The sequence below is a fragment of the Erpetoichthys calabaricus genome, chromosome 2, assembly GCF_900747795.2.
Source record: "Erpetoichthys calabaricus chromosome 2, fErpCal1.3, whole genome shotgun sequence".
Classification (NCBI taxonomy): domain Eukaryota; kingdom Metazoa; phylum Chordata; class Cladistia; order Polypteriformes; family Polypteridae; genus Erpetoichthys; species Erpetoichthys calabaricus.
Window position 1 is genome coordinate 90,998,331 of NC_041395.2, and position 21,382 is coordinate 91,019,712.

Here is a 21,382-nt window from a genome sequence, read left to right on the forward strand (position 1 = left end):
CTTACATTGTTTACTTTGGAATTGTATAAACTTTCTGTCAGCTGTGAGGTGGTTTTAGTGTTTGTAAGATAAATAAAGGTAACTGGAAAGCTGCATTTGTTTGTCTCAAAATAATGGGCCTGGAGTCATTTGTAACACTTTAGGTTGTTGAGATATATTTTATTTGTCATGGTTTGTATTTTGTTGCTTTTAATTCAAATCTCTATTTAAAAAGGGATGTAAAGCTCTGTTGGGTTATTTACTTTAAAAATCTGATGCCTCCAGTGGGTGGCTTTCTCTATATAAAGCTGTGATTTTATCAGTATCATACTGCAGGCCAATGGCTGCAAAAAATACAAAATCACTATCCCTGTAAAGCAAAATTATACTTTTAGCATTTTTTAGTGCTAACAACAGTGCCAAGTTTAGTTGTGTGATTGAATAATAATAATAATAATACATTTTATTTAATAGGCACGTTTCTTAGCACTCAAGCTCACCTTGCAAATGAATCAAACAACAGTAATAAAGATAAAAAACACATAGGACAATAAAATCAAAAAGCAATAAGGGTTCAGAAGTTTTAACAAATATCAAAGATAACTAGCTGTAACAGTAGTAAAATCAAAATTGGTATGCCAGTTTTAAATTGTGTTATTGAGTCTAGATGATGGATGTGAGAGGGAAGAGAAATCCAGAGTTGAGGGACACTATGAGAGATGCTTGAGCTCCCACAGAACTGAGTTTGATGTGCGGTACAGAAAGTACAGCTGCAGATGAGGATCTGAGGGAGCGAGAGGAGTGTAAGTTTGTAGGACATCAGTAAGGTAGGGAGGAGCAAAACAGTGGAGAGCTTTAAATGTTATGAGCAGTATTTTGTATTGTATTCAGTAGTAGACAGGGAGTCAGTGAAATTGAGAGAGAATAGGTATAATATGTTCAGTGGATTTAGAACAGGTTATTATCCTGGAAGCAGAATTTCGTATATATTGTAAGCAGTAGATACATTTTTTATGAATGCCAGATAGAATAGACTTACAGTAATGTATATGTGAAGTGACCAATACATTAACCAGTACTTCAGTACTGTGTTGTGTAAGAACATGACAAAGTCTAGAAATGTTTTGGAGATGGAACAAAGCAGTCTGAGAAACATTATTTATATGAGATGAAAAAAAAGGGTACTGTCTAGAACAGCGGTCTCCAACCATTTTTTCCCGTGAGAGCTACTTTTACAAAATGAAAATGGCCGAGAGCTACTCATGTATTTATTCTCATTTATTCTCATAGCTTATTTCAGCCCAAACAAACTGAATAAGCTTGTTTTGCCTGAACATTTACAAAATGTTGGTGTCCACAACTCACATTTTGCATTAAAACATCACAAACAAATATATACTTCACCTGCAAGTGCATTTTGTACTTCTGTATGCATTTTCTAGTGCATCTCACACTATTGAATTAAAACATGAATGCTGTCACAACAAAACAATGCAATTACAAATACACAGATATGACTTATTCATTTGTCATTTTGTTACATGTCGCTGTTTCACTTCACAAGAGTATTCACATGTCCAGTTGCATGTGTGATGTGTTTTTTAGTTAGTGAGATGACTGGCACTCAATGGAGTCAATAAGAGCGGCGTATGGTGAAGTGGAGTCACTTAGGTTCACTCTTATGGAGTCATTTAAATGTTCATCTGTCACTCTTGTTCTGAACTTTGATTTCATGGCATTCATTTCAGAAAAGGCAGACTCACAGAGGTATGGAGACCCAAACAAAGCAGACATTTTTAGAGATGCTTGGTGAAGATTCTTATAGTTATGTGGCTCTACTAAGCTCCAGAAATGCTGAGAATGCTGTTGAGACTTTAATTGCACATTAGTTTGAAGGTTTACTAATATATAATATATAAAATCCAATGTCTGTCTGTTTGTATGTCTGTCCGCTTTTCACGAGAGAACTGCTTAATGGATTTATATCGAGTTTTTTTCTATAATTTGCTTGAACATTCCAGTTGATTTTGCGACTTCAGTCATTTCGCTATGTATCATAGCTCGGTACCAATTTATTTGCAAGAATCCGAGAAACATGCAGCGGGCCGAAGGGAGGGCCTTCCTCACTCACTCGCCAGCTTCAGGGCATGTTCCTTAACTCCGCTTAGCTAGCGAACCAGAGAACAATTGAATTCAACTTTGTTTAATATTTAAAATAAAGTGTTACTTAGGTCTTGATAAGTTTGAGTCTGGATATTCTTTTAAGAGTATGCCACATTGAAAAGATAGATTTCAGTTCAGATTGTGCATTGTGATTTTGCATTAAAAGTATCGTGATATAATTCTTTGGAAAGATCGCCCACCCCTAATTTGACTAATCAAGTTTTCAAATTTATGTAGGAATCATTAACCCTTTGGTGAGCTACTTGGAAAGGAGTTGCGAGCTACTGGTAGCTCGCGAGTGACGTGTTGGAGACCCCTGGTCTAGAATGATGCCCAGGCTCTTAACCTAGAAAGAGATGTTTGTGATAGTGCTGTTAATTAAAATGGAAGAACTGTTAACCTTAGTAATTGTAGATTTAGAACAAATGAGGAGCACCTCAGTTTTATTTCTATTTAATTGGATAAAATGGTGAGTCACCTGTGACTTTATATCTTAGAGACAACCCATAAGAATATTTGGAGGGAAAACAGAAGTAGATTTAGTGGGTAGATAAAGCTGTGATCTGTATTTGAGCTGTCCTGTTCACTCATGCCATGGATGGAAAATCTAACAAGAGATCTCCTTAATGTCCTTTCGGTTTCTCTTCGCAGAGCCAATGGAGGCTCTGATCAGGGCTCTCGAGAGACTGAGTGAGGAATCTGAGTGTCTGGGCTTGCGAGTGTCCTGGTGACTCTTCCTAAGAATTCAGTAGATGGATTGAAAGAGGATGGGGATCATGAGGTCACTAGAAAGGGGTGTGTGGTGCTTCCAATATCTGTGCAAAAGGACGAAGGTCCAAGTCTTTAGAGTCCTGATGCTTCCTGTCTTGCTATAAGGTTGTGAGACATGGACGATCCATTGACCTGAGATGAAGACTGGACTACTTTGGTACCGTGTCTCTTCAGAGAATCCTTGGGTACCACTGATTTGACTTGGTGTTGAAAGGGCAGTGGTTCATAGATTCCTGAATGAGGCACATTGCCTGCATTGTGAGGGAGCATCAGTTATGGCACTACGGCCATGTGGCGCGATTTCCAGAGGGTGATCCAGCTTGCAGGATCCTCATTGTTGGGGACCTGAGTGGCTGGACCAGGCCAAGGGGATGCCCGCGTAAAACCTGGTTGCAACAGAAAGAGGGTCATTTCCGGAGGGTGGGACTCGACTGCTTGTCTGCCTTGGGGTTGCCAACCAGGATCCTGAGCTGTTTTGTTGTATGGTGGGTGCAGCAACGCGCTGTATCTATGCATGCTCCCCAACATGATCTGACCTGATCTAGACATAAATGAGGGAGAGAGAGGGGTTGAAGCATGACTGATGTAGCACATTGCGACACCCACCGCATGACATACCACATCAGGATCCCAAATTAGATCCAGAGTGCTGCCGTGCAGTGGGTGACAACTCAGCACCACACTAGTTTGAATTGAGTGGAACAGTCTGAGGTTTTTTACAGTGGCTGGAGTGCCAATCTTGCCGCCAACCCCCAAGTTTTCCCTGCAAGTTGGAGGACCTGCTTGCAGGGCTCGATGCAGGTTAATGTCATAGCCAGGACAGAACAATTGCAGGTTAAAGGCCTTGCTAAAGGGCCCAGTGGAGTGGAATTAATTCTGGCATTTACAGGATACAAACTAGCACCCTTCTAATTGCTAGTGCAGATCCCTAGCCTCAGGGCCACCACTCTGCCCCTACAACAACAAGATGAGAAAGAAATAAAATTGAGACATTTTCTTTTGTCTCCTGCTCCTCAGATTTTTCTCTTGAGAGAAATGTACCCCGATATTCTCCTCTTGAGTTTCAGCAGAGATCTCGGCAAAATCACACAATGGGCTGAGATTTTCCAAATAGTGACTTGATATTTTTTTTACAATTTGAAAATATTTGCATTGTGTGCTCAGCAAAATATAGTGTAATGTATGGACAGTTGTTTGTGGTAATAAAACACTTTACTATGATCACAAAACTGTAGTCCTTACTTCTGAGTAATACTATTAGTTGCTGTAATTTATATTATGCCGCAATTAAATCAAACTCATTTCTGGAAGAAAAGGAATCCAGGGTGGAATACAGGTTAAGGCTCTGGACTTCAAACCCTGAGGTTGTGAGTTCAAATCCTGTTAATGACACTGTGTGACCAGGAGAAAAGTCACTTCAACTACATGTGTTCACATTGGAAAAACAAAAGAAATGGAACCAGTCATATCTCAGATGTTGTAAGTCACTTTGGATAAAGGCATTCCTCCAGTAATAAGTAAAAAACGGAAAGTCTTAAAGAGATCAAGACTAGAAGAGATCTCACAAAGTATGGCATGCTTTTCAAACCAAACTCTCCATTTTAACTCCTTCTACCTCAGTTGTATCTCATGTCTCCTTTTGTCTAAAGCTATTTCTTCTAAAGAATTTTAAGAAACACATCTGGGACAAAGCTGATTCTTAAATGAAACATAAATGAGAATCTCTTTTCACTCTTATAAGCCATCAAAGATGAACCTTTGAGCAGTAAAATTTTCTTATGGGATGTCATGTAAAAGAAACAAATGCACACACAGACAGACCTCATTCTAAAAAAAGCCAAATAATGTCCAGAGATGCCTAAACATGTAAACCTTTTGGAAACTCAAAGTTGTTGTATTGACTCTGTGTTTGTGAGACAAAGATTGGGAGTGTTTTAATTGATTGATTTATTTAATGATTTTAGCGCAAAACGTTTATTTAGCCCATGCCAAGATGTAGTATACACATAAAAGTGTGCTCTGACTTAAACAAACGATTACTAATAAGCAGGGACCAACTGACTGCAGGTCATCTTGAATAAAAGAGAGCAGGTTAGTGCAGGGAATGAGAGAAAGAAACGTTTATGTTGAAAAGAGAGAAAGAGAGACAGAGAGAATTGGTTTTAGAGAAAGTGATTGCTTGATGGAGAATGATGGAGAAGGAAGGGAAACATCAGTCAGGCTGACAAAATTAAAGAAAGAGTAAGACCGAGGGTTGTGTGGAGGTCCTGAGTCGTGTCTGTGATCCAACAGCTGCTCACTTTATATCAATCAAGCTCTTACAAATTATTGGATTAAGCTGGTTTAAAGTGCCGGCTTCTTGTTCAGGATTGGTCCCTACCTTGTGTCAAGTGCCTCCAGAATAAGAATGAGCTCATACCAACCCTGAAATGGTAAAGTAGGATGGAAAAGGTATTGATGAACGAATGGATGGACAAATGGACAGAAGGATGGCCGCAACAAGCAGGTGCCAATGATTAAGTGCCATGTGAATAAACAGTTTCTCTAACAATGGTGATTATCATCACTTAAATATTCAATAGTCATTTTTTTCTCACGTTAAAAAAATTGTGTAGCCATATTTTCATCATTTAAAGCAATTAGAAAAAAATAGCATTGACATTTGAATTTTATACCACAACAACATCAAAAACTATATTATATCAAGGGACAACACAGATAAGAGACCTCTCGTATTGCATCAGGAATTCCCATTTTTCCCCATTTAGTTTCTCTTATCACTGGCCAGTAAGCCTGAATCTCGTTTTTTTTTTTTTAAATATCTCTGGGAACATTAATGAGATTGTGTACAAAATACAACGTGCATGGAGTTTTTTTTTTCTTTTTTTAAACTGTAGCCAAAGAAACAGTCTAAAATTGTGCTCTTACGAATTACAGACTTTAGAAATGAAAGCTTACCTTCTTTGCAGAAGCAGGTTCCATCAATATGCGAGCAGGCCACAGCATTCTTACATACACACTCAGATGAGCAGTTAGTGCCAAAGGTTCCAGGAGCACAGTGATGAGAACAGTGCCTTCCCTGGAGAGGCAAGTGGAGAAGAGAAAGGGCAGTAGCATACAGTATATATATATATATATATATATATATATATATATATATATATATATATATATATATATATAACCTCAAGAAGGGCAACAAGCAAATTAATAATTTGAAGGAACCACAAATAAACACTTTTTGAATGTTCAGAAGGACACAGCTATAAATGGAGAAGACATAACCTTTCCTAGGCATCATTTAAGTGTGGAAAACGTATTTAAAGAAACTGAAACTACTCCCTAAATGCATGTGTATGAGCAAACCAGTGATCTGGAAAAACTGGCACTGGGTGGTCACCTTAGATAAGTTCCTAATTTCGCAAGTAGGTAGGTTATGGTAAAGCTCTGCTTTAACTTGAAATAAGGAGTTTTTGACTGCCCTTACCAAATAGCCAGGGGTACAGTGGCAGAGTCCGGTCTCACTGTTACAAGTTCCTCCATTAAGACAAAGACAGGGCTCCCGGCATTCTGTCCCAAAGTATCCATGAGGACAGGTCTCATTACAAAGGAGCCCTGCCCAGCCTGGCATACAGGTGCATTCTCCCTTTAATGGGTGACAGCTGGAAGGAGGGAGAAAGGGAGTGAGATAGAGTTAGCCGTATTTAATAATTTCAACATATTAGCTCAATTTAAAAACTGTATTTATATTTTTTTCCTTTATACTTGTTTATGACAATGCAAATGCATGAAACTGTTAGCAAGTGATCTAATCATGTTTGATAGCCTATGTGTCAAGCTTAGGTTTGTATCATTAAGGCAGCAACAGCCTTATGCAGTTCAAATGAAACTGTTGCTGAACACTATGAGTATAAGATGTTTCTTGTCCAGGGTTACCTGAGAGTATGCTCCTCGTGGCAGAGACAGGCCTGATCACATTTCATCCCATAAAAACCACCTGGACACATCCTTTGGTTACAGCGTGGGCCAGTAAAGCCTTGTGCACAAAGACATGCCCCATTGATATGGTAACAGCGGGCACCATTCTCACAGTTGCATTGTTCAGTACAATCTTTTCCATACCAACCCACTGGACATTCTTCCTGACACCTGGGAAAGAGTGAAAAAGATGGTTTTGAAAACAAATTCTTGTAGAGATTTCAAGGATATTCACATTCCTGTCATTTGCTAAGAACTCAGCTTGGAAATGCCTTCAACAGTTCTAATTACACACACATCCATCACCAGAATAAGTTTTTATCTGAAAAGTTACAGGCATGACTACTGTTCTAATAAGTTCAACAGTTAGTGAAAAATGTAAAATTTTAAGCAATATCAGTCAAAGCTGTCCAGTTGTCCACTGCCTTAACTGTTCGCAACAAACTCCTTGAAACTACTGTAGGTTTGCACAGCGAAGCCTCTCAGTTTGAAGATTTGCACTGTAGTGAATGGTGAGTTATGAACCCACGTTTTCTGGCTCAGGGTTGAATGCTTTGCAGCATAAGCTAAAGTGAGAGCACCATGCATCAGCTGCACAGAGCTCATCCCTGACCACTGTGAGAATTGTGCTTCCCTGGTAACATCAGCTGATCTCTCCCTGTGTCACTCCCTACCTTCTCTGTGCATTGTCATGACACTCAACCAATCCACAGTGTAAACCCCACCCTTGACTCCAACTGAATTACTGTGGACTCACACCACAAAACCCTTCATTTGAAAGCTTTGAGCCATGGTGAAGTGCAAACCCATGTTCTCTGGCTCAGAGGTGAGCACATTGCACTGTGAGCTAAATGGTGTGTCAGGACCCTTCTTCTCTGTGCAGCATTGCCATTACATCTTGCCTGAAGAAGGGGCCTGAGTTACCTCAAAAGGTTGCATATTGTAATCTTTTTAGTTAGCCAATAAAAGGTGTCATTTTGTTTGGCTTTTCTCTACATTCATAATGGCTAACACGGTACAACACCCTAGTACTACACTACATCCTTCTAAATACAGCTGGTCACCTTGTGATTGCCCTCGGCTAAATGAGCAAGTAATTAAAACAGTAATCATGTAGATGCCTGCATGTACAACTGCAGGTATACTGCCTTATATATTGATGTTTTATTATGTTTTCAATATCAGATTCTACAGGTAAGAGACAGCATGTTTGGGGTGGTGTTGTGCACTTTCTTAATTATTTTCTTTGTTTTCCATGTTGCATTGTTTGCTTGGCAATTTCCTATTACTTGCTGGAATTCACAATGACTATGATGTATCTGTCACATGTCACAGTTGCTGTGTAACAGTCAGGTTTTCTTTCTCTGGCTTGAAAGTATTTTATGTTTTATCATCGTTTTTATTTATTTTTATTTTTTAAAGTTATTTCTGTAAGTTGTGTTTATTATTTGTTATTTGTGCTCTGCTGCTTTGTTTGTGTCCATTCTTTGTACTTTGTGGGTCAAGCCCCAGTAGGCAGAGCCATCCTGATGTCAGAAGGAGAGATCTAGCATTAGATCACTGGCTCTGTGTTGGAATTTACTGTGAGTATTATTATTTCTTGATCTTTCTTATTTATTAAATTTTGTATTTTCTGTTATTAGATTTTGTCACAGGATTGTGATTTTTGCCTTTTAGGCAAAAACTTTTGCTTTTCTGTTGTATTTTTTTGTTTTTGTTCATAAATCGTGGTTTATAAAGATTCAGTATTGCACAGTATTTCTTTTAAAACAAACCCTGTTGTTGATTTTTAAGCAGTGGTATTAAAATTTACACATGTTTTGTTTTATTAGGTCTTGTCTCATTTTGTTCCTGCTTTTTTTTTTTAACTTTCTGATGTTTCTTTTCTTTATTCTCTTCTAGTTTGACTGTGAAGTCATTTGTTGTATAATCAAGTTTGACTTGATTGTATACAATGCTATTCTCTTCAAATAAAAAAAGGAATTTACACACATGGTTGAGATCACATAAAAATACAAATCTTAATATAAAACAAACACAATACTGAAATAGGATAGTAGTAAATACATGTTTAGTGAGCACCTTGAGAATGTAGTGAAGAGTGAATAATAATGCAACAGGGGGGCAGCAAGGGTGTGGTCTGCAGCGTATGTGGATCCTTTCTTAATATTAGTGACTTCCTAAGGGTTGCCTGCCTCTTTAAGTTATGGATAAGGCTCATGTTTGCAGTAGTAACTGGGACAGTTGGAGTATGCTGTAGGAGGATACTACAATGGCTTCTGGAACATAATCCTGATCTGTAAATTGTGTGTAGAGATTACCCAGGGAATCCCAGGGTTTAAAATGGCCTTGATCCCAGAGGTGAGATGAATTTGGGATTAGGAGGTGAAATAAGGCAAATGCTCAACTGTGAGAAGGAGAAATGTCAGAAAAATGACAGATGCCTTACACGTTTTTAAACATATTTTGTTTGGTGAAGTTTGGCCAAATTTTTAAGATTATGTGTTAGTTAGTGATGACAATTGACTTAGATAAAACTAGGGGGCTCCGCCCCCTACTCGCTTCGCTCGCCAACCCCCGGCGTTGGTGCATGACAAAGAGTGAGATGGATGAATTAGATATAGAATAGTGTGCAGCTTTGGATGATGCGCATAGAAATAACAAATAAAGTGTTTGGCATATATTAATGTTTTATTGGAATATTTCTTTGTATACAACATTAATAGTAAAGATGGTGTCTTGTCCTTGAATGAGTCTTCCTTGACATGGATCATTTATAATTTTAACTCTAACGTCAGATGAACGTCGAACACGTGAGAAGGCAACATAAAGTTGTCCATGTCCAAAAACGGGCTCAGAGAGGTAGATGCCAACCTTGTCCATGGTTTGTCCTTGTGATTTGTTGATTGTCATGGCAAATGCAGGTTTAATGGGGAACTGTCGGCGTTTCAATGTAAAAGGTAATTCTAGGTCAGAACTTGTAAGGTCAATTCTAGGAATGAGAACAGTATTGTTAGCATGTGATCCTGTAAGAATTGTTGCTTGAATAACATTGCGTGTCATGGTGTTGACGACTAACCGTGTGCCATTGCATAAACCCTGTTTTGTGTTAAGGTTTCTTAATAGCATGATTATTATTTTTTAAATCTTGAAATTGTAGCACTCCATCCTTCCTGTCCAGTTGGAAATAATATGGGGTATGTTAAAGTATCAAGAAGCGGAAAGCAAATGTCTATGCGTTGGAATGTAGGTGTGTTGTTTTTATCAGGACGTAAATGTAGAACAATATCTCTGTGAAATGGAGGCTCATCATCTTTACTTTGAAAGACAATTGCCACTTCATTAACGACGGGAAAATTGTATCGTCTTGGATCTTGTTCTTTGTCCTTTATCAAGACCAAAGCAATTGTAGTTGCCGCTATACCTTCTGCATTTGCTTTTGTATTTGCCTCCTTTTCAACTTCATGTAGCATTTTTATAGACTTAGCTAATGGGTGATTGTTTATGACATGAGTGACGTTTCTCATTATAAGCTCTGTGCATTGTTTGTTTTCAGGAAGGTTCATTCGTTGATAGATTGCCTCATCTGGATCTAGGATGTAGATTTGTGCATATTTGCGTTGTTGATTTGTTTCAGGGTGCACTGTTCCAATGCGATGCAATATTTGTCCACATATGCGAATGGGCCATTGCCTTTTGGTGGCCTGATATGTACTCCGGTAGATGCAAAAGCAAATGAACTATTGTAGGATCTAATGCAGTTCATAAAGTTTTTACTTTCAGGCACATCGTTAGTTAGAAGCTTCTGTAGATATTCAGGATATGAATGTAAAGGAGGCAGTCTAATCTGCCCTTTTTGACAACAATGTGTAAATTCATTATTTGTATTGCCAGTTGTTTCTTCTGTGAAGTTAAGTGAATGACAATGATTGCAAATGACATTCATTAATCCCAATGAATTTTCCTCAATAGTGGATTCCTTATTGAAGGCGTTTTCAGCCATTTGGCGTAAGCGTTTAACAGGTGTGTGGCGTTGATGTCCGCGACGGGCATGTTTTGCTTTTTGCGTTTGATTGCCTTTTTGTTGCATGTCCATTATTTGTGACACGCTATTTTTTTCTTTTTTTTTTATTCGCCTCCGCTTTGCGCAAAGTCCGTTTCAGTCTACGTCGTGCATTGTTTGTATCGAGCCTTGTCCGTTTTTGTATGTCGGTCATTTGAGCTTTCTGCTTTTCGAGTCTTGCTTTCTTTTTTTCTGTCAGTTCATTTGCGCGTTGTACACGTCTCCGTTCATTTATTCTGTCTCTTCGCTCCCTTTTTTGTATGTCTGAGACGCGAGCTCTTTCGGTTTGAAATCGTGCTTGTTTTGATGAAGCACTTTGACACGCGCGCTGTATGCATCTACGTTCATTGTGTCTGTCCATTTGGGCACGTCTCTGTAACGGTGTCACTTGTGCTTTGCGTTTTTGGATCCGAGACATTTTTTCTCCCGGTGTTTCAGATGCGCGTTTTATGCGCCGCCGTCTATTTTCTTGTTTCTTTCGAGTTCGTGTGTTTGTTCCCGTTATCCTTTCCGAATCGTTTTGTACCCGTGACCGTGTATTCATAACTTGTGTCTTTCTCAGCATGCGAAATATGGATAAGTAATAAGGAGGATCGCACTCACTGTCAATATGTAGCCTTTTCTGCAGTTGAATGGTTAATAGTGCTTTATTGAAAGGAGATCCACCTATGCTGACACCTATGCTGCCTAGTGTGAAGGTGTCGACGTTCACTTTAGAATATGTAGCTTTGTGTGTCACTTCTTATGGATGTGTGTGTGGGGGGGGGCTGATTGTTGTTGCGTGAGCGTCTTTTTTCTTTTTGTGTTCCTGTGTCTTGTTGAATCCCCCTCTTTGTGTGTGTCCCGTCCCTTGCTTGTAGGGTCTGTGGGGTGGTTTTGTGTTCTTTTTTTTGTCTTCCATGGGCTTGTTGAATCCCCCTCTTGGTGTGTGTCCCGTCCCGTGCCTGTAGGGTGGGGGGGGTTGTGCCTTGCTGTTGTGCGCTCGTCTGTTCTTTTTTTTGGGGGGTTTAGTTTCGTGTGCAATGTGTTTCGTGCTTTGCCTGCGTTTGACTACTTTTTTATGTGCCTTTTCCTTTTTTCGGTGCTTTTTGCGCCTCATTTCTGTGACTCCTTTTTTATGTGCTCACTCCTTTTTTCTGTGGTCTTGTCCGCCTCTCGCGGCCCCTCATCCGCCTTTGTCGCCCTCTTTTGTCCGCCTTTCTCGGCTCCTCAGCCGACTCTCGCGGACTCTTTTTGCGCCTGCGCCTCTCGCGGACCCTCATCCGCCTCTCTCGCCCTCTTTTGTCCGCCTTTCTCGGCTCCTCAGCCGACTCTCGCGGACTCTTTTTGCGCCTGCGCAGTACGTCTTTTTGCGGCTACGGCCCATGGCCGGATGTCCCTGCGTCCATCCGGTTTAGCATTCTCGGTTAGTAATATGGATACATTTCAATTACCGTAATCAGATCATCATCCACCAGAATACTGCACCTATTCACTTGTGTTCAGTGTTGCAGAAAAGTCGTACCTATCAGCAATGGGCTCTCCTTTTGCAATTCATAGACTGTGGCTAGTTTTTGCTAGTTTGAGAAACAGGCCTACTTTGAGCTTGTAAGGTCTAGTTTTTTTTTGGTACATTTTTAAAATATTTTAAATGATTATTTTACATATTTTAAATTCCAGAACATGAGAAGAACATGCAAACATTACACAGACAGTGATCAGTTGAAACCTAGAGCTGTAATCAACACTTCTAACCATTGTACTTCTGTGCAGAACTGTTGGTGCAAGACAGCAGCAGTTTTGAAAGAGAATGGAATTAAAAGACGCCACGGAGTTGCAAAATTCGCACAGGGATAGCAACTGGTAGGACAATAATTAAAGAACAAAGCTCAGAACATGCAACCAGTCAAAGAACAGAGCAGTCAAATAAGTCAAAAGGGTACATATAACCTGAACCAAAAAACACAAAACATAACACAGGGCAAAAAAAAAAAAGGTTGCCACCAGTATGAAATGATGCTAACTTTTTGTTTCTTTTAAAAATTCACTCTTGAATCACTAGGTACACATAACGTCAGATTTTAAAATATTGTAGCAGTGATGTCATAACACATGAGCTCTGTGAATGGGGCCTCACATCCTAGCAACCAGTCTACAACATTGAGATGTCCATAAGGAAATAATAAGGACTAATGGGGAAATGTGAATAATTTTTAGGAATGTTAAAAACACAAGATAAAAATTAATATAACCATTAAATTTCTTGGCCTCGGAAACCCAGAAAACCATACTTAAATACTTTTCAAAGGACAAGAAATAGTTGGAAAAGATTAAAAACTTATAAGCCAAATCATGACAAATGCCATCTAAGTCAAATCATAAGACAAGGTCTTGCATATGATCTGAGCTTAGAAAACATGTCTGAAGGGATCTCTCTATTCTAAAAAATGCTAGTCTCTACAAATTAGTCATAACCACATGGAAACCAACCTTTCTCCAGTGAAGCCTACTGTACAGTTGCAGTGTCCATCTGTGGGAATACACTGCCCCTTGTTGTAGCACAAACACTCATGAGAACAATTAATCCCATGCCAACCTGGGGGGCAAGATTCGGTGCACACTGACCCCTGTAGAGTAATACAGATATAAAAAACAAATAAGCTTAAATCAGCATAACAAGCATAAGGAATGACAAAACTCAATGATCATCAGGCTGAGCTAAAGAAGCCTTATGTTAGGCTACATATTTCTGTAGTCACTGATAGCAATGATGCCAGTGAGAAAGACCTGCACATCACAATCTTATTTTATCTGCATAAAGAAGCCTGACCAGCAAGTATGAAACGTGTAGATAAAAAGAAGCTAAACTCAAAATACTAGTGTGCTGAAAATGAGGAAATAGGAGAGGAGTGGGATCTTTTCAGCTTGGATTGTATAGAATATTTTAAATACTTATTACATTTATTTTGGTGGAAAATAGTACAGAAAATTATGGTTTTATGGTGTAATATGTTAGTTTACCCATAATCCTCAAAAAATCTTGATAGTACTGTAAAGAGACTTGTTTAAAAAAAGAAGAAATCAATGTGCTTTACCATCATATGTTTGACAAAAATGTCAATACTCATTAGTGAAAAATAAGAGCAACTTTAAGGTCTCTAATCTCAATTCTGAGAGTACCACACCATATATACATACACTGATCAGCCACAACATTAAAACCACCCGCCTAATATTGTGTAAGTCCCCTTTGTGCCACCAAAACAGCTCTGACATGTCAAGGCATGGACTTCACCAGTTCACCGAAGGTGTCCTGTGATATCTGGCATCAACACGTAAGCAGAAAATTGTTTAGGTCCTCTAAGTTTGTAAAGGTGGGGTGTGGGGGGGAGAGGTGTTTGGGGCCTCAGTGCATCGGACTTGTTTTTCCAGCACATTCCATGAATGCTCCATCTTATTGAGATCTGGTGAATTGGGAAGCCAAGTCAACATCTTGAACTCTTTATCATGTTTCTCAAACCATTACTGAAAAGTTTTTGCAATGTAGCAGAGTACATTATCTTGCTGAAAGAGGCCAGTGCCAATTGGGGAATACTACTGCCATGAAGGGGTGGTCTGCAACAATCTTTGCGTAGGTGGTACTTGTTAAAGAATCATCCACATGAATACCAGGACCCAAAGTTTCCCAGCAGAGCATTGATCCATTCAAATGGCAAAGATTAAGATTGTGTGAGTGGCATTTACTCCCTGGCTTAATCGCATTAACAGATTTCAGGCTTCAGTCAAGGTACCCATTACAATCACGGCTGTTGTTGACAGGAAATTTACAATGTATAACACTGATATTGTAGCTAAAGAGACAAAGAGACATTTGTCTCCCTAATGATGTGGTTACACTTTTTCTTGGGAGGGACTCCTGGCAAAAAATAAATGCACCTATGTTGTTTGGCTTTGCTATCAAAGATGAGATAGTCAATCAGCTTACATCCCTTCCTGTTAGTATCAATGAGCACCTCATGTTCTTCTCCTCTAGCTGGAACACATGCAATCAACTAACATCATCAGAGTATAATGCACCAGTTTTAGTTGCTGAAGAGAATGTTAAGAAACAGTTCTACTCCAAATGAACCTCAAGTTTTGCTGATCTTGCAAAAGAAACTATAGCAAGGAAGGCATGAGAAAGGCAAACTTCAATGGCATCCATATTATAGGCATCCATATTATAAGCAAATGCATGGATCACAACCTTAACACCAATACCACATTTCAACAGCAGAAAAAGCACAAGATAACATGGACATCCTCAACAATTTAATCATATGCACCCAAAACTAGAGGGATATCCATAATACATGGTTATATAAGGAAACACTTATTGCTGTACAGACAATCATTTGGTTATGCAGGGACTGTTTGTCTGCAGAAACTGAAGTCATTAAAGACAAACAAGAACAAACCCAATGTCACCTTTTACATGTACTGTAGGTTAAAGTAGGCAATTTATGAGCTTTGGTTTGGATAACATGTCATGCTAAAGTTACCCAAAATCTGTAACGTTCATTGAAAAAGCAAAGTCTCTGCCTATTTACCTTTTAAGTGTTTTGAAAACATTTCAAAACAACATAAAGCCCATTATTTAAGGTAAGAACAATGATCTATAAATAAGCAAAATTCAACAGCATTACAGTCCTACTCAGAAGCATCCATCTAACCAATTTCTCTGCAACATCTAACTATATAATGCAAATTGAGGTCTCAAATTAGATTAAAACAAAATGTCTACAGGCCTCTCTAAATGTGGTGTTAAAGTTCACTGAGGAAAACTGAATAATGACTTTCATGAAAAAGAGAGCCAGAGATTAATCACATCTGTCCAAAAAGAACATGGATGAATGATTTCAGTCTAAAACAGAGTTCTTAAATGAAACTCATGCTGAATTGTTTTCTGAGCAGATAAGGCCAAGGTGGAAATATATGGTTATTACACAATACTTCATACCAGTAAGATAATATATGCCTGTTTTGATGCTCAACTGAGTCAACCATAAATTCAATGAACTAAAACCAATGTGGATGACATAACAGGTCAATAATACAAAACACAGAAGCGAGGATGGTGAGACATAATTTATGAACATTGGCAGTTAGCACATAACCATATCCTGAAAGCAGGACACTGAAATATCAACATACCGTCCAGCCTTGCGGACACAGACAGATACCTCTTCCTTGGCAGATTCCACCATTTTGACAAGGACAGTGATGAGGACAGGGTTTGGATGTACAAGCTGTCTGACAACTACAGAGAAAAAAATACATTTTAAAACAAATCAAAGAAAGATAGATAGATAGATAGATAGATAGATAGATAGATAGATAGATAGATAGATAGATAGATAGATAGATAGATATGTCACCTGTTAATTGATAATACCATTTAAACAGAGGTTAAGAAATTACTGTTTTTAAATATTCAACTTTCTTTGAAGAGGATTAACTCAAACAGTTAGTCGACCAAGGTCTTTAGGTTTGGTCAAAGTCAGGGAGTAGAAGAACAGAAGTATGCCTTAAAAATGTTTCTTATCATACCATTATCCATCTACTGCATCTATAATATTTCTGAGAAAACATTTCCACTGTAAGATTATGGGGTTGTGGGGAGCACGAGACTTGAACCTGCCCTGGCTTGGACACCTTTCATAGGACACCAGTCTACCAGAAAACATAGATCTCCACACAACCCCCATGAAAATGAACCTAATGTTAATTTCTTAGGAATGTGGGAGGAGTACTGGAGAAAACTGAAACAGAGAGAGAGAGATAGTGCACAAAGTCCACACAGACAATGGCCAGGGTGGGGATCAAACTTGGGTTCCTGTAATTGTGCAGCAAGAATGAAATTGTCTCACTGTTCCAACATTATATCATGCCATTTGAAACATAAAAATTCCAACGTCTGCTACTAACAAATGTGGAGTTGAAATAGCATGGAAGATAAACAGGAATGCTGTGGATCAAAATAAATTAATCTTGGCCATAACTGAGGATGCTTTCACCCTAGATTGACTTGTAACATGAAGACAGCTTTTAATTTTGGCTATAATTAACTGCTTGAATGCTACAGGTACAGGTAACAAGTTAATGTGGACATGGGAATTATACAGGAAGAATTACAGTAATAGGAATGCTTTGCATAAAATCAAATAACATTATTTGTTAACTTGTCCTGGAAACTATGTAAGTACATTAGGTCGGCAAGAGGCTCACGGGCCTCCTTGATGAGTCTCTGTAGGAGGGACCAACACTATTTCTTTTTCCAATTCTGGCAACTCAGGTATGTTAATAGCACTGCAAAAAAATACATATGCACAAACCAGACAAAAACACGGGGAGCTGTTTCGTTTGTATTTAGCAAAAAAATCTGCCAAAGGAGTAAGCAAAATTTACTTGACAAGACTTCTTAAAGTAAGCAAAATAATCGTAAGTACAAATTTTTGGATATGTCAGTAATTCTAACAATTAATAATTCCTGATGACATGATTTAGATACTTTTCATTTGACATAGATTTAATTTTTGTAGTGTGTTAAAATTCAAATTTATTTTTAATTTAAATTAGATTGTATAATTTAGTCTTAAATTACGCCGACTATACTTCCTTAGAAGGCTGGCATCCTTCAACATCTGCAATAAGATGCTGCAGATGTTCTATCAGACGGTTGTGGCGAGCGCCCTCTTCTACACGGTGGTGTGCTGGAGAGGCAGCATAAAGAAAAAGGACCCCTCACACCTGGACGAACTGGTGAGTAAGGCAGGCTCTATTGTAGGCACAGAGCTGGACAGTTTGACATCTGTGGTGGAGCGACGGGACCTGAGCAGGCTCCCGTAAATCACGGAGAATCCACTGCATCCACTGAACAGTATCATCTCCAGACAGAGGAGCAGCTTCAGCGATAGACTGCTGTCACTGTCCTGCTTCACTGACAGACTGAGGAGATCGTTCCTCCCCCACACTATGCGACTCTTCAATTCCACCCAGTGGGGTAAATGTTAAAATTATACAAAGTTACTGTCTGTTTTTTCACTTAAACATAGCAAAAGTTAGACCTCTTATATCATTGAAAGATGCTGAGAAATTAGTTCATGCGTTTGTTTTCAGTCATCTAGACTACTGTAATGCAATCCTCTCAGGACTACCCAAAAAAGACATAAATCGTTTGCAACTAGTGCAGAACGCAGCTGCTAGAATCCTAACTAGGAAAAGAAAATCCAAGCACATCTCTCCAGTTTTGATGTCACTACACTGGTTACCTGTGTCATTCAGGATTGACTTTAAAATTTTGCTTATGGTTTATAAAGCCTTAAATAATCTCGCACCATCCTATATATCGGAATGTCTGACGTCTTATTTTCCAAATCGCAAGCTCAGATCCTCAACTGAGTGTCTCCTTAGATTTCCAAGAGCAAAACTTAAAAGAAGTGGTGAGGCGGCCTTCTGCTGTTATGCACCTAAAATCTGGAATAGCCTGCCGGTAGGAATTCGCCAGGCTAATACAGTGGAGCACTTCAAAAAACTGCTGAAAACACATTACTTTAACATGGCCTTCTCATAACTTCACTGTAATTTAATCCTGATACTCTGTATATCCAGTTCATTATAATAATTATTCATGGTGGCTCTAAAATCTGTACTAACCCCTACTCTCTCTTCTGTTTCCTTTTCCGGTTCCTTTTGGTGGTGGCTTGCGCCACCACCATCTACTCTAAGTACCATGATGTTCCAAAAATGATGGATGGATTAAAAGCCAGGTCTGTATGACCATCAGCATCAAGTGACTCCATGAGAACCCTAACTACAAAGAGGACTATTTCATTTATGTTAGGTAGAATGCCCAGAGGGGACTGGGCGGTCTCGTGGCCTGGAACCCCTACAGATTTTATTTTTTTCTCCAGCTTTCTGGAGTTTTTTTTTTGTTTTTTCTGCCCACCCTGGCCATCGGACCTTACTCCTTTTCTATGTTAAATAATGTTGCCTTTTTTTAATTTCTTATTTTGTCTTTTATTTTTCTTTTCTTCATTATGTAAAGCACTTTGAGCTACTTTTTGTATGAAAATGTGCTATATAAATAAATGTTGTTGTTGTTATACCTACATTTTTATCACTCTTTAATTTAATATTGTTTTTTATCAGTATGCTGCTGCTGGAGTATGTGAATTTCCCCTTGGGATTAATAAAGTATCATATCTATCTATCTATCTATCTATCTATCTATCTATCTATCTATCTATCTATCTATCTATCTATCTATCTATCTATCTATCTATCTATCTATCTATCTATCTATCTATCTATCTATCTATCTATCTATCTATCTATCTATCTATCTATCTATCTATAAATGGGTGGCTCCTAGATCCAGCAGCTGAACTTGAGTACATAAGGCTTCTCGGTCTGTTTAGCCTCCTTAGTAATTTCACTCACTTGCTATAGTCTATCTTTGAGCTTTTATAAAAAGTTGATTGAAAAGCAGAAGTTTTCCAAATAAAAAATTATTAGTGATGCTTAGTTTAATCTTTTGTTATTATTATCATCATTCCACTTAAACCTACACTGCTTGAAAGTATGTACAGAAATCCAAATGTGACACCCAGTGACCCAAACACAATTGACTTATTTGTATGTGAGTAGTTAAGTTCAGCTATCACAATTTTTTTCAAGACATTTTGTTTGATGAATGCCAAACTAAAAGTTACAAAAACTGAACAAACATTACTCCTTATTCACACCAAGCATATGCAGACACGTTTTGCATTTTCCATGTGTTTATTACACATTGATGCGCATTTTCAATACTCATCAATGTGAATAGCATTTTCATGTACTAATTAAATACATGTGTGCTAGTCATTTTTATGCTTAAAGTAATAATAATAATAATTCGTTACATTTATATATATATAGCGCTTTTCTCAGTACTCAAAGCGCTATCCACACAGGGAGGAACCGGGAAACGAATCCACAATCTTCTTACTGCAAAGCAGCAGCACTACCACTGTGCCACCTGTGAGGTAAGTAAAAAAAACAACAACAAAAAAATGCTGGAGTTGTTTCCTTTCACTGCTAGGCAATTTTCTTGAGCCGTGTGATGAGTGTTGTGGTGTTCTAGTAGTTTGAAGCCCGTTTTACACATTATAATTGTAATCTTTTGACAATTGCAATCTTAATGATGCATTGAAATGATATTGGGCACTTGGGTGCTTGGACTGTGTATGTACTCAGCCTCATGTGCCAGAAACAGGAAAGGTAGAGTGTTAAGGAACTGCAAGGGGTGGGCTTCCTGTGTTGTGTGTTTTCCTGCAAAATAAATGCACTAATGTACCTGGTAGTGCATTTACTGTACATGTCACTTCTCCACAGGAAGAAGGATTTTTAAAAATAACTGATTTCAGTGGTTACTGTGAAATACCTGTGTTATGTGGATATGGAAATAATGCAAGGAAATGCAGAGGTGTGGATGTAGCCTTCCAGCACCAGAACCAGGTACTGCGTATGCAAGGCAATGATCTAAATACATGGGGACATAACCATACAATAAATTAGCTAAAGCCAACTCACAGGTCTCCAGTATAACCCTCTGCGCAAGTACACTCCCCAGATTCTTTGTCACAGATGGCTCCAGGCCCACACTGGCACTTCTTCTTGCAGCCCTTGCCATAGGTCCCCGAAGGACAGGAGTATTCACAGTGGGAGCCGAAGTGGCCATTACGACAAACACATACTCCTGACATTGGGTCACACCAGCCTTTGTTTTGACATTCGCATTCATTCTTGCAGTCAGGTCCCCAGTGTTGAGCATCACAGGCTGGAAGAAAATAATCTGTTCTTAGGGTCAGAAAGTTGCCAACAGCTACTAACTTTGCACTACTGTGTTTATTTTAGACAATCAATTTCCTTTCTTGTAGAATATCTTATCAAAACATTTCAAAAATGGACATTATGCAATTAAAAATTACATCTAGTCATACATGTATAGTACAGGAAGATAATGTGCAAGGAATGGACCACATATCAGAAGGCTTTGGCTTTAAAGTGCATGCCCTTCATCCTCTAAGCTACAATGCTTAACCAGTTGAATTTACTGTCTAATGAAAAATGTGAGCAATTTTATTCTGTACACTGCTTTATCACATTAATGATCTAACCCACATTTTTACTTGTGTTACATTCTGGGCCAGAAGAGGTTCAGACCACGTAGTGATTTGATTGGCAGAGATAATGTGTTAACAGAACAGCACAGCATGAACATTTAACTTTCACAGAATTGCATTTACATATATTGAATAGTACAAATTAAAATAATCTATTGGCAGCACACAGTGCAACGTTCTTTTGAACATGTTGTAGGGTTTTAGGGTTATAGGGGATTATTTATACATGCAGCAATATAAC

The 21,382-nt window shown here is 38.6% G+C and overlaps 1 protein-coding gene across 1 annotated transcript in view; it reads right to left on the reverse strand.

Annotated features, from left to right (window-relative positions):
- pear1 (platelet endothelial aggregation receptor 1) overlaps nucleotides 1-21,382 on the reverse strand; it is a 150,434-nt gene that overhangs the window by 29,236 nt on the left and 99,816 nt on the right. The window contains exons 6-11 of the mRNA XM_051922965.1: nucleotides 20,549-20,795; nucleotides 16,127-16,232; nucleotides 13,424-13,560; nucleotides 6,850-7,062; nucleotides 6,401-6,575; nucleotides 5,872-5,992 (exon numbers count right to left, since the gene is read on the reverse strand). Coding sequence (XP_051778925.1) covers nucleotides 5,872-5,992; nucleotides 6,401-6,575; nucleotides 6,850-7,062; nucleotides 13,424-13,560; nucleotides 16,127-16,232; nucleotides 20,549-20,795 — 999 coding nt within the window. The remainder of the gene's footprint in view (nucleotides 1-5,871; nucleotides 5,993-6,400; nucleotides 6,576-6,849; nucleotides 7,063-13,423; nucleotides 13,561-16,126; nucleotides 16,233-20,548; nucleotides 20,796-21,382) is intronic.